The following is a 13,483-nucleotide window of genomic DNA, read 5'->3' as shown; positions in this document are numbered from 1 at the left end:
GAGGAGGGCCACTTTCTAAGTTAAGAATTTGAAATCCGCCGAGTGGATTGGCTCAAAGGGCGCCTTCATGAGCTGAGCCAATACAATGTTTAGACGCCACATAGGTGGAGGTCGCTGAATGGGCGGGAACATTCGGAAGAGGCCCTTGAAAAATTGTTGTATTACTCTAGATGAATAGAGAGAGGACGAGCCATCCTGTCGAAAGCGAGATGTTGCCGCTAGAAAGACCTTTAAGTTAGAGTGTGACAGTCCGGACTGTGCTAACTGCAGGAAGAACGGCAGAATGTGTTCAGGGGAGGCGTGCACTGGATGAATGTGAGCGGACGCACACCAAAGACAAAATCGCTTCCACTTTAGCTTATAAGTCTTCACTGTGGAGGGCGCCCTTGCCCTAGCTAACACTTCCCTGCAGGCTGGCGAAGTGTTCAAATGAGCAAATTCAAGGTGCTCAAGTTCCAAGCTGACAAGCTGAGTGAACTGGGATTCGGATGGCATATCCGTCCTTCGTTCATTGTTAACAGATCCGGCCTCGGGAGAAGGATGGGTTCGCATGGGGAGAGGAGGAGCAACTCCGAGAACCATGCCTGCCGAGGCCACCGTGGAGCTATGAGGAGTATCTGGCACGGTTGTTGCCGCATCTTCCGCAACACTCGAGGAATCGGCGGAAAAGCGTACGCAAATACCCTGTACCAATTTATCGAAAGGGCATTTCCGCACGATCCTTTGTGGGGAAAACCAGCTTGCGTAGGACTGGCATTTGGAATTCTGAGGGGTTGCAAACAGGTCGATACTCGGGCGACCCCAACGGCCGAAGACAAAGTCCAGAGTCGGCTGATGTAACTCCCACTCGTGGGTCGATGACGTTGACTGAGTGCATCCGCCAGAGTATTGGAAATTCCGGGCAGATGGATTGCCTGTAACGTAATCCGATGGGCTATGGCCCAACTCCAAATCCTCTGAGCCAGACTTGAAAGCAGTGGAGATCTTGTCCCGCCCTGCTTGTTCAGGTAGTGCATGCAGGTGGTGTTGTCCGTCTGAATGAGGACCGACTCCCCTTGGAGCTGGAGGCGGAAGGACTTCAACGCCAAGAAAATGGCCATCAGCTCTAATCTGTTGATGTGCCAGAAACGCTGAGCCGCTGTCCACTTGCCCTTGATGGATAAGTCTTGAAGATGTCCGCCCCAGCCTTCCATGGATGCGTCCGTGGTGAGGACGAGCTCTGGGGCGGTTAGAAAAGATGTTCCTGCTGCGATGTTGGAAGGACGGGCCCACCAATGCAGCGCATGCACCATGCGGGATGTTACCACGAGCTGGTCATTGAAGGAACCGGAGATTTGACGCCACTGCTTGTCCAATTCCTCCTGAATGGCACGACTCCTCAGTCTGCAATTGGGGATCAAAGCGATACATGAGGACGCCATCCCTAGAAAAGACTTTAATGTGCGGACTGAAGCGGACTGTTTTGCTGCGATGGAGCTTGCAAGCTGTCGAATTCGTGTTTGATGTTCCGCAGAGGCAAAGGCCATAGCAGTGTTCGTGTCGATGGTCGCGCCCAGAAAGGTCTTGCGCCGAGCTGGTGTAAGCTGAGACTTTTGCAAGTTGATCGACAAACCTAGAGACTGAAACAGATTGAGGCAGCGCTGAGTATCGAGGGCCGCTTGGTGGGAGGATTGGGATTTGATGAGGCAATCGTCAAGTACGGGTATATTTGTATCCCCGTCAGTCTCAAATGAGCCACCACCGGAGCCAGGATCTTTGTGAAGACCCGTGGAGCTGATCGGAGGCCGAAGGGCAGGACCTTGAATTGGAAATCCATGTGGCCCACACGAAAATGTAAGTACTTCCTGTGGCGTGGAATTATGGGCACATGGAAATAAGCATCCTGAAGGTCGATTGTTGTCATGAAATCACCCTGAGAGAAGAATTGAAGGATGTACTTTAGTGTGAGCATGCGGAATGATTGGTCCTTGAGAAATTTGTTGAGTGATCTTAGGTCGAGGATGGGGCGCCACTCCCCCGATTTCTTTAGTATGAGGAAAAAACAGGAATAGAACCCCAATCCTTTTTGTGATTTCGGAACCACTTCGATGGCCCCTTTTTTGAGCATTATCTGAATCTGATTGAAAAGTTCTGAGGTGAGCGGGAGGAGGCCCGGATGGAGCGGTGCGTGGGGGAACCTTCACGAACTCTAGTATGGCTCCTTGAAATAATGTCCAGAACCCAGCGGTCCGAAGTGATTGAGGACCAAGTTGAAAAGAACTGGGAGATTCTCCCTCCAACAGGAGAAAGGGGAAAACTTGAAAGAGGGGTCGTTTGATGTAAGCAGTCATTGTTTTTTGGAAGAATTTACCTTGTAATTTGACTTTCCTCTAAAAGATTTGCCAGACTGCTGTCTGTAAGATTGTTGTTGAGAGGAATAACGTTGTTGTCCTTGGTTGTAGGAGTGGTACTGGGAAGAGGAGCCACGAAAGGAAGAGGAGGTTCCGCAAACGCGTGCACCCCGAAATGGCTGCTTCCGGAACTGGAGAGTGCCGAGGGAGCGAGCCGTCTCCGTATCCTCCTTAATGGTTTGCAAAGCGTCCTCCACATGCTGGCCGAATAAAGCTACTCGTCATACGGCATGTCCAGAATCCTGGCCTGTACCTCCTGACGGAACGAGGTGGAACGAAGCCAACCCTGTCGTCTTAACACAGCCGCTCCAGCCAATTGACGAAAACCCGTGGAGGCAATGTCAACTGAGCAGTCGATTTCGGAGGATGCCCTCTCACCCTCCTGCAGGATCTTTAGAGCCTCCGCTCTAGAATCTTCTGGGATAAGCTTAACCAAAGCCGCCATGTCCGACCACATCTGTCGATCGTAACGACCGAGGATGGCCAAAGAGTTTGCTGCCCGGACAGTTGTTGAAGCCATAGTTGAGAACTTCTTGCCAATGACATCCAGGCGGCGGCCGTCACGGTCCGGAGGTGACGAGAGTGGAGACGATGGATTTTTGGAGCGACGTTGCGCCGCCTGGGTGATCACCGAGTCTGGCTTAGGCTGTGACACTAAGCAAGCTGGGGAAGAGTCAGGGGCCTTGTACTTTTTCTCCAGTCGCGGGAGGACAGCCGGGATGGAGTTAGGCGTTTCAGTTTAATGCCCTCGTTCCAGATAAAGTCAATAATAGGCACGGCGCGTACCTGCTTCTGCGGCTGTGACTTGAAGTCGTACAGAAAGCAGTCCTCCTCCCTAACCTTCATGGGAAGATGAAAGCGTTGAGCTGCCCTGTCCATCAGTTGATGGAATCCGGATATGTCGACAGGTGGTGAATTAATTGGCGATGTTGGAGGAGATGCTGGCGAATTGACTTTATAGTCATCCCAGTCCGCCATAGAGTCATCAGGAAGCTCGCCCTCAGTATCCAGATTGTCCCCCACCTCCTCTGTTGCAGGAGGAAACAATGCAGGTGTGGATGGTGTCGGTATTGTTGGCATCACAGGGGTAGACGGAACAGCCGATGGCGTCTCACGTGGAGAGGTATGAGACGAAGCTGGAAACCGCTGATTATAATCTTTCAACATGAATTGAAGGTTGGAAATGAGACAACGGAAGCTGCGCCATGGGAATTTGTGCAGGGGGATGTTGCTCCTGCTCCTGACAATAATAGTCTTGCGCAGAATCATCCTCTTCAAAATCTTGGCATTTTATGTGAAGCTCAGAAGGACTACGGGCATCTCGAAAAGAGGACTGAACATAGTCATCAGAGTCCGAAACCTCCTCAGCACCCGTGGGGAATAGCTAATGAGATGGCCGAGTGACTGGTGGCAGCATAATAGAGTCCAGCGCAGCCTGGCGCCGCTGCAACAAGGTGTCCACCGATACTGGCGCCGATGTAGAAATTGGCACCAAAGGCATCGTTGCAAAATTTGACACCTCCGTCGTCGAGATAATCGTCGATGAAGTCGCCGAAGTCGTCGTCGAGAAAGCCGCCGTCGAGAAAGCCGCCGTCGAGAAAGCCGCCGTCGATGCAGTCGACGAGGGTGCCGACGACGAAGCCCGTGTCGACGAGACTGCCGTCGACGATGACGAGCCCGCCGACGACGACGCAGTCGATGATGCAGAGTGCGTCGATGGCGCGGACTTCTTTTTGATGATCGTCCACGAAGCCTTAGACGTCGACCGAAGTGCCAACTTCCTATTCGTCGACGAAGATGATAGCGGAATCGTCGACTAAATGGTCTTCAGGGAAACACACCACTGTCGACGGTGAAGACGTCGACGAAGAGGGAAATCTGCTAGACACCGTCGTCGACGAGGTTGATGAAGTGGCAGATCTCGTCGACGGAGGGGCAGTCGACGGTTTAGCGAGTTTTTGACTGGAAACATGCGCTGGCGGAGTCAGAGACGCCTGAGAGCTAAGTCTCGGGGGCGCTGGCGTGGTAACAGAGACTTGGCCTGTAGACACTTCCTCCAGATGAAGTCTCTTCTTTTTCAGAAATGGAGACGGCAAGTCCTGAACACTACCACGCTTAGAGGAGACTCCTGTTCGAATAGAGGCTACACTCTCCACCTCAGAAAGGGGGTTATCTGTATCCTTTAATTTTTTAAGCCATAATAAAAGGCAACCCTCCCTGTCCTTCAAAGTCTTTTGTGAGAAGGTTCTACAGATTTTACAGCTGGCCACCTTATGGTCAGGGTAAAGACAATAAATAAATTTGTCATGAGGGTCCTCAGAAAAGAGCCTTAACTTCCCACAAGATGAACAGGGATGGAAAAGAGACTTCTTACTTGAAGACATGATGAGAAAAACTCAAACCAGAGCAAAGAACTGAGCAGAGCTCAGGGAGACTCCCTTCACACGACGTGCGGTAGAAAATCTGAGGAGAAGGTTCTAGAGGGTGCTTGCGCCTGATTGGCTGGAGTTGGACTATAAAACGACATTGATATGTCAGTAAAGAGATTCTTTTTCTCGAAGCTTTCCTATGTGTCAATACTATCCTATGGTATTTTCACTTGATATGTTAGTTCTGAAATGTATATAAAGTTTATTTGGATATGTATATGCTATTATGTGGTTATGTAGGTTTATGTATATACATGACACCTATTGCTTTTTATATACCGTGGGACTCCCACTTCAACGACGGGGAATATTCAAGCATGTGAATCTATGAAAGACACCCCAAATACTGGAGAATGGTAGTGTCTGATGTGTCTAAGGGCATGGCGGCCAAAGTAAAAGGTGTGCTCCTATACGTTGAAGTTAAAGGAGGCTAAGCATCGCGCGCTCGGTTGCTAAGGACGCTAAGGCTATTAGCAACGTGACACTGGGGCCAAGAGCCATGGAACCCAGCAAGGTGGGGAACACAGCCAATAGTGAGCCAGGCACTCTAAAAATAAAGAAATGTATTAAAGATAAAGACTATTTAAGAGGCTCAAACAATGGAAGACAGGCGGAGGGGAGAGGACAAATGTCCTGGGAACCCAGCAACTACTAGAAAAATGGCGCATACCTTGAATAAGGCGGGCAAAGTTCAAATAAAATATAGAGAAGACAATAGGGGAAATCACATTCAATCAGGTTTATCTTTAGCCCTATGGTGCCACAGATTCTAAAATGGTACATTAAGCATGACCGGTTTGAGAGTCATCTGATACATCCGATGTTTTCCCCACATCTTTGAGCACCGGATGTTGAATGAGAGGAGCACTTTAATAACGTCATGTATGTAATTGACTATGCTTTGCGTATATTGTCTTCACAGGCTTTTCCTTTCTAGAATTTCAAGAAGAGATCTATCCCCACTGAGTATAAGGTGGGGCTTCACAGTAACCAAGGGTAGGGTACACCTTAGCGTGTGTAGACCGCCCTGGTTACTACCACTGGTCCGGACGAAAACCTGGAGAATCCTCCACGAGGTTGAAACATGTAGACCACTTTTATTTTCTATCTTTCACTTCACCTTTTGATTCCTCAGGCCAATTTAACCTTGCATTGTATCCCCTGAATTTTAAACATTGTCCAGTTGCTCCAGAATAAAGAGTTTTATCCACAGAGTTAAAACTGGCCAATTTTTAAACAACTTCTTTTCACTTGCACACAAAAAAAGAAAATACCAGCTCCACTGTAATCAGGTGTCGCAGCACACCCGGATGGCATTCGGCTATCCGTGTGGGACCCCGATGATGAAGCATGTCACCAACTAGGTTGGTGAGTGAGGGGTCTTCTAAGAAAGGACTAATCAGTCCTTTTGGTGCACCTCTCTTTTTATTACGGAGGCATTGACATACCTCCAGGGTGTATTCCTCGTATTGTTTGGCTAATTTCACAATACAGAGTGTGGGTCGGATTTTGCCATTTTCTTCCCCCATGAAGGACACTTAAAAGGGCTGGCATTTCTGACACGAAAATAACTGGAAAAGTCAGAAAACATGGTAGAAATGTACAGCTAGCACTATAAGATGTCGAGTGAAGTAAACAATGTCAACTTTTCAAAACCAATTTGTGATGGAAAATCACTGATGAGCCCAATGCTCCAGGATCCTCACAGAAGGAGCCAGAAAAAAGAAGGAGCCAGAAAAAATAACTGACCTAAGTGTCACCAGTGGGGCATGAGGGGAGCATGGAAGTACTGGAGGTCTTAAAGGCACGGCGCCAGTTTTTTGATGAGTGTTGCATATGCAGCCTTCTGGGCTAATCTGCCTGCTATTACCTTGCCTTTTTACTTGAAAATCAAGGCTATGTTCAAACGAGTTAAGAGTACATTTCTCTATGTCATAAAAATGCTTCTATGGTTTTTTTTGGTTTTTTTTTTTTATAAATGAAAAAATATATTGCAATATTGGTATATATGAGCCTAGTGTGTTTATTTAGGCTGCATGATAGATCTATATATATATATATATATAGTTCGAAATGCTCCGGGGTCCCCACACGTGAGCGGGACAATTAAGTGCTTATGACTATTGCTGAGTATCCCCTGGAAGAGAAGTGGAAGTAACAAAGGTAACAAGAGACCAGAATCATGATCTTGCAAGGTGACAAAGGTTTGCTAAAAATGATGGAAAGGCACCATGGCCGCTTGTCCACTGGCTGGCCTAAAGGGTCAAATTCTAGGACCTGAGGAGGTAACTGCAGAATGTGGGGCACTTGGCAACCGGTTTAGCATTCTGGAATTACTTTCATTACAAATACTGTGCCTAATCCTTATGCAACTTCAATTGTAAGCACTACCCAACATTGCACTGCCCAACAATGCACTTCCTACTCTAGTCTTTTTGGCTCTTCCTAGGCAAAAAATACTTGCACTCACATACTGACAAAGAATTATTAAAGGGAAATTAAGTGGGTATGGTGATGGCAGAATCAAAAATGTAAGACCTCCATTTGTACTAATGTAACAATTCTTACACTGAAGGAATTACAAAAGGAGTGCTCTGCTGAACACCTACTCGAAGAAATACATAAAGAAACTTACAAGTACAACCGCATCCACTCCTGCCTGTGCTAGAAGATCCAGGCGATACTTGTCATCTTCATGAGTCCCAATGGCAGCACCACACAGCAACTGCTTCTTTGTATCTTTAGATGCCAGGGGGTAATCCCGGTTCTTTTTCAGATCTGTCCGTGCAATGATGGCCACCAATTCATCCTCCTCATTCACAATTGGAAGCTTCCCTTAAGGAAGAAAAATACCGTAAACATAAAAAAGAAGCATTGGAAATGCAATGTCTCGCATTTGTTTGTGTTAGAGATATTGGCATTGTAAATGGCAGTGTGTTTTTTCTATGTGTTATTGAGTGTATGTATGTGGTGTGTAGAGAAATTATGTGGGATGGATTTGATTAGTTGTGAAATTATGTGGTGCGGAGTGAATTTGTGTTGTGAAATTATGTGGCAGGTGTGATTTGGAATTATGTGGATAGCAATTATGTGGTATTGAGTGTACTGGAATTATGAGGGGTGAGATTGTGTCAGGGGTTGCAATTATGTGAAATGGTATTTTGTGTTGTGGAGTGTATGTATAATGTATATATTGCACGATTACCTAAAATCATTATGGTAAAAAGAACAAACAAATTAAAAAACTGTCAAATCAGAGTGCTTTTGTTTCAGAGTGGTATGTAGTGGAGTTTACTTATGTGGTGTGCGGTTTAATTTCGTGGCATGCTGTGGAATTGTGTGATGTGGATTGGATGTATATGGTGTTTTGTGTAATTATGTTGTTGAGTTGTATTTTGTGGTTTGGTATCTAAATGTGTGTTGTGGATTGAAAATAATTGGAGTTGAAGAAGGTGTGAGCTCATAGGGTGCAAAATCTGGTAGAAGAGAAAAATTTACACAAAGTAGGATGAACTTACACCATGGCCTTGAAGACACACGTGATGAGGTTGAAGTGAGATGCAACTAGCAGAAGTGTGCCTAGCCAAAGTTATGAAGCAACATCACCAACAATGTCCTGGTTCCTGATAAAAATGGTAGGAGGAAGTAAAACTCTACATACTGTAAAGACCCTCCAGCTCTTGATTAAGAGGTAACCCCAGTAGCAAGTTGAAGCATTAAGTAATAAGCAATAAGCAATAAGGTGACGCCTGGGGCGGATTTCTGCACGTTCGCTTCCTCCTAGCTGCCGCCGTCACTCCTGGCCCCTCCCCCATGCGTATCTGGAGGAATCAACTTCATCCGTTACCATCAAATGGACCGCGAGAGTAACCAGCCGGAACAACCTGCTCAGCGCCAGAGTACATGGGCGTCCGCAGGGGGGGGCAAGGAGGGGCACTTGCCCCCACCCCCTAGAGCGCCCCTCTTTGGGCCCTGTGGGCCGCGGACCCCCAGGGGTCCGTGACACATTCCCAGGGGGTCCGCGAACTGGATCGTATTATATTGAAGCGCCCATGCGCTACTACGGCTACAAGCACTGAATGACAGCGCAGGCCAGGGCAGCAGGACCTTTTATAGGCGCGCACGTTCGCACGGCAGTGCGTCTTCCCTCGCGTTTGCAGCCAGCCCAGGAGCATTTTGCCGCCCAACGCCCTGTCTCTGCTTTCGGCTAAGAACACTAGCATTCCGGCATCTCGGTCCACTCGAGGTCGGAGCACGTGAGTGTTTATTCTTTATTTAAATTTACAGCTAGTGGGCAAGGGCAAGGCCAGGGGAATTCAGACGCCCTGTTTATTGAGGCCGGGTCACGGTGTACTTACTTACCCATACATGCCACCATTTCAGGAGAGCAAAGTGGGAGATTCTGTAAAAAAAAAATAAAAAAAAATCGGGAGAATGGGGCCTTCAATCGGGTTACTGTCATTTATGGGCCTTGGAAGTGCGTTGCTGCAGGATCGGACATTTAAAACGCAAATGCACGTGTTTTTCTTACCTGTTAGAAGCATGGAGCGCCAGGGCCGGCTTTAGGGCGGTGCGACCGGTGCCACCTTCCTGGGGGCGCCGTGCTTGAACGTTTATTACGCTTTTGAAGCACCTGCTGCAGCGTTTCTTTCCCCCGGCAATTACCAGGCTCACATAAATGTCACAATAACTCCTGTGATTAATTATCGTCCGAGAGAGATCAGCATTTTTTTGCATAGTTGAGGTTTTGACTTATGTGAAGTTAGTGCAGAGGGTTAATATGCCTTCTGCAAAGAACGTGTACCAAGTGATTACAGAGTGTATGTACAGATCAGCAGGTTACTGCTTTCAAAAGAAACCTCCTTTTGTTACTTGCAATTTATAACTTAAAGAAGCATGGAGCGCCAGGGCCGGCTTTAGGGTGGTGCGACCGGTGCCACCTTGCCACCTTCCTGGGGACGCCGTGCCTGAACGTTTATTACGCTTTTGAAGCACCTGCTGCAGCGTTTCTTTTCCCCGGCAATTACCAGGTTCACATAAATGTCACAATAGCTCCTGTGATTAATTATCGTCCGAGAGAGATAAGCATTTTGCATAGTTGAGGTTTTGACTTATGTGAAGTTAGTGCAGAGGGTTAATATGCCTTCTGCAAAGAACGTGTACCAAGTGATTACAGAGTGTATGTACAGATCAGCAGGTTACTGCTTTCAAAAGAAACCTCCTTTTGTTACTTGCAATTTATAACTTAAAGAAGCATGGAGCGCCAGGGCCGGCTTTAGGGTGGTGCGACCGGTGCCACCTTGCCACCTTCCTGGGGACGCCGTGCCTGAACGTTTATTACGCTTTTGAAGCACCTGCTGCAGCGTTTCTTTTCCCCGGCAATTACCAGGTTCACATAAATGTCACAATAGCTCCTGTGATTAATTATCGTCCGAGAGAGATAAGCATTTTGCATAGTTGAGGTTTTGACTTATGTGAAGTTAGTGCAGAGGGTTAATATGCCTTCTGCAAAGAACGTGTACCAAGTGATTACAGAGTGCGTTTGCGTATGTACAGATCAGCAGGTTACTGCTTTCAAAAGAAACCTGCTTTTGTTACTTGCAATTTATAACTTAGAGTCCTAATATAGAATAGTGAGCTATTTACTTTCATCCCAGAACTGCATACACATTGCAAATAATAATACATTATTAGAAAGTTGATTAATGTTGCAAAAAGGATTAATTTGGCTAGAAATCGATTCTTATTATTAAAGAGAACTCCCAACTATGCTGTTTCTTTTTCGACTCTGAGTTTGGGCTTCTCCACACCAAGCACTCTTAAACTATACTGCCTACCAGTATGGATGACATGTGACTCCTACACTTTGTCTTTTGGCTTATGTAACATTTCAGAGGACTCCATTGTGATGCTTTGGGTTGACAAAGAAGCAGTCAATCAATAGACCTCACTGTAAGTGCGCAACGAGAGGAATAATTTACAAGTTTTTATATTTTCCAAAGCGAATACATCTTAAAACAATACTTCTGAAATAAAGAAAAAAAAAATCAGCACATAACATACCAGCTCTCTCTTGTTTGAAAGTGTATGCCTCCATAGCGAGCGCTTTCTAGTCATTGTCAGGTGTTTTACTTTTGGCAAACATAATCAGAATTCCGCAAACAGCACTTTTAGAACATTTTAGCACCCCCAGGCAGCTGTTGGAGTGCATCTACCCAGAACCTGACTGCTCAGCAGGAAGTAATGGCAGGCTGAACATACATTTCTTATAAAAAATGTGTCAGATATGCTTATCTTCCGAATTAGTGCTATATTAGGGTTCAGCGTGGTGATGAGTTTTGGTGTGCCAGGGGTAATTTTAGGGTTCAGGGTGGTAATGAGTTTTGGGGTGCGAGGGGGTAATTTTAGGGTTTCGGGAATGTATGAGTTTTAAGGGCCAGGGGCCATCTACAACTCACTTTATTCAATACAGCCAGCCTGGTGATGAGCAGCAAGACTCTACATGTTTGCAGTTCCTGCAACAGTTATCCAGGTTAAGTTTATATGTTTTATTTTCCAATTTGGAAGAGAACAGCTGTTATTTATGGTAATAAATATATTTAAGTGAATACATTTTCACAATAAATACACTGGTCACATATTTTAATTCTCATTTGTTTGTTAATATTAACACCAAATGCAGACAGACTGACTTTTTTTTATAATGCAGTTATAGTGCCTTCGCTGCCTTGATCATGTGTGTATGAATAATGTGGTATATTCAATAGCGGTCTCAAAAAAGAGAGTTTCCCAGGGACCAGAAAGGACTGGGTGTCAGATATTTATCAAAAAAGATTCCTTTCTGTGTATTACTCTTTTAGTTGGTGACCATGAGGCCTACACATTTAGATCAATAACCTTTGATTTTTGACTGTGACACTGGACAAATATAAGTTACTCCAGCCTAGAATATACTTTTTGTTACTCTCAAAATTTATTTTTCATAGGAAAACACTTGTATTCAATAAAATCATATTTTAAAATTGCATTCAATATATACTCTGATTGGGTGCTCTGGTACAATCTTATATATGCTATCTAACAATTCCATATTACGGTATCTATCTCCGTCACACACAGTTCAAATCATGTACTTTCAAAATTGCAAATTAAATACTACACAAATACATTTCATATACTTTAAAAAGTCCCACTGTCGACGCGTTTCGGTGCATAGGTTACAATAGTAGCACCTTCCTCAGGACGGACGAAAATTTAAAACCAAAGTTTTGTTCTTCTTTTTTAAGTGTAGGGGTTGAAGTCCTTCTGTGGGTGTTCAGGACGACTTTATCACCTCTCAACTTTTGTGATTTTAGACCACTTGCATCATAGTCAGTGGAGTCATAGAATTTTTTAAAAAGTCACGTTGACACATGTTCAATGGTGTCTTAAAGCAGGTACGTCTTTCGATATGCACCGCCTGTATTCAGTTGTTTAGCTGTGCCAATAGGTTTTTCGCCTAATGTTTAAGTTCAGGCTGTCCTTCCCTGCACCTTTTCAAGTGGTGTCCTGATACCAGTTAGAGCCAGTTAGAGCCTGCAATATCTTGTGGCAGCCTGAATCTTGACAACGCTTGTCACAACGACCAGTTGCGGTGGAAGCAGGACGTTGTGACAAGCAGGCTCGCCGATTTTTAAAGGTTGGGAGTAAAAGTAAAAACACCCCCAAGAAAGCCTACAGTGTGGCTGACAGCGCTTAAAGAAAAGACAGCGTTGTCAAGATTCAGGCTGCCACAAGATATTGCAGGCTCTAACTGGTATCAGGACACCACTTGAAAAGGTGCAGGGAAGGACAGCCTGAACTTAAACATTAGGCGAAAAACCTATTGGCACAGCTAAACAACTGAATACAGGCGGTGCATATCGAAAGACGTACCTGCTTTAAGACACCACTGAACATGTGTCAACGTGACTTTTTAAAAAATTCTATGACTCCACTGACTATGATGCAAGTGGTCTAAAATCACAAAAGTTGAGGTGATAAAGTCGTCCTGAACACCCACAGAAGGACTTCAACCCCTACACTTAAAAAAGAAGAACAAAACTTTGGTTTTAAATTTGTCCGTCCTGAGGAAGGTGCTACTATTGTAACCTATGCACCGAAACGAGTCGACAGTGGGACTTTTTAAAGTATATGAAATGTATTTGTGTAGTATTTAATTTGCACTTTTGAAAGTACATGATTTGAACTGTGTGTGACTGAGATAGATACCGTAATACGGAATTGTTAGATAGCATATATAAGATTGTACCAGAGCACCCAATCAGAGTATATATTGAATGCAATTTTAAAATATGATTTTATTGAATACAAGTGTTTTCCTATGAAAAATAAATTGAGAGTAACAAAAAGTATATTCTAGTCTGGAGTAATAATATTTGTCCAGTGTCACAGTCAAAAATCAAAGGTTATTGATCTAAATGTGTAGGCCTCATGGTCACCAACTAAAAGAGTAATACACAGAAAGGAATCTTTTTTGATAAATATTCAATAGCGGTGACATAAAAACAGATTAGAAATTGCTAATCAGACAATAGCAGCTTGATCCTTCCATTAATATTTTGCATCAGGTTTCTAAATCCTTTGCATGCCTGTGCTTTTTCACTTTTGGCTAAGAGCCGCTCC

At 45.1% G+C, this 13,483-nt stretch overlaps 1 protein-coding gene across 2 annotated transcripts in view; it reads right to left on the bottom strand.

Annotated features, from left to right (window-relative positions):
* The window catches only part of IMPDH2 (inosine monophosphate dehydrogenase 2), a 340,575-nt gene that overhangs the window by 206,584 nt on the left and 120,508 nt on the right, over positions 1-13,483 (bottom strand). For both annotated transcript variants that reach the window (XM_085624345.1, XM_085624344.1), the window contains exon 7: positions 7,455-7,654. In XM_085624345.1, the coding sequence (XP_085480471.1) occupies positions 7,455-7,654 (200 nt within the window). The remainder of the gene's footprint in view (positions 1-7,454; positions 7,655-13,483) is intronic.

Source organism: Triturus cristatus, chromosome 9 (assembly GCF_964204655.1).
Source record: "Triturus cristatus chromosome 9, aTriCri1.1, whole genome shotgun sequence".
In the NCBI taxonomy this organism is placed as follows: Eukaryota; Metazoa; Chordata; class Amphibia; order Caudata; family Salamandridae; genus Triturus; species Triturus cristatus.
Note: the sequence above shows the minus strand (reverse complement) of the source record. Positions and strands in the feature narration are given on the sequence as shown.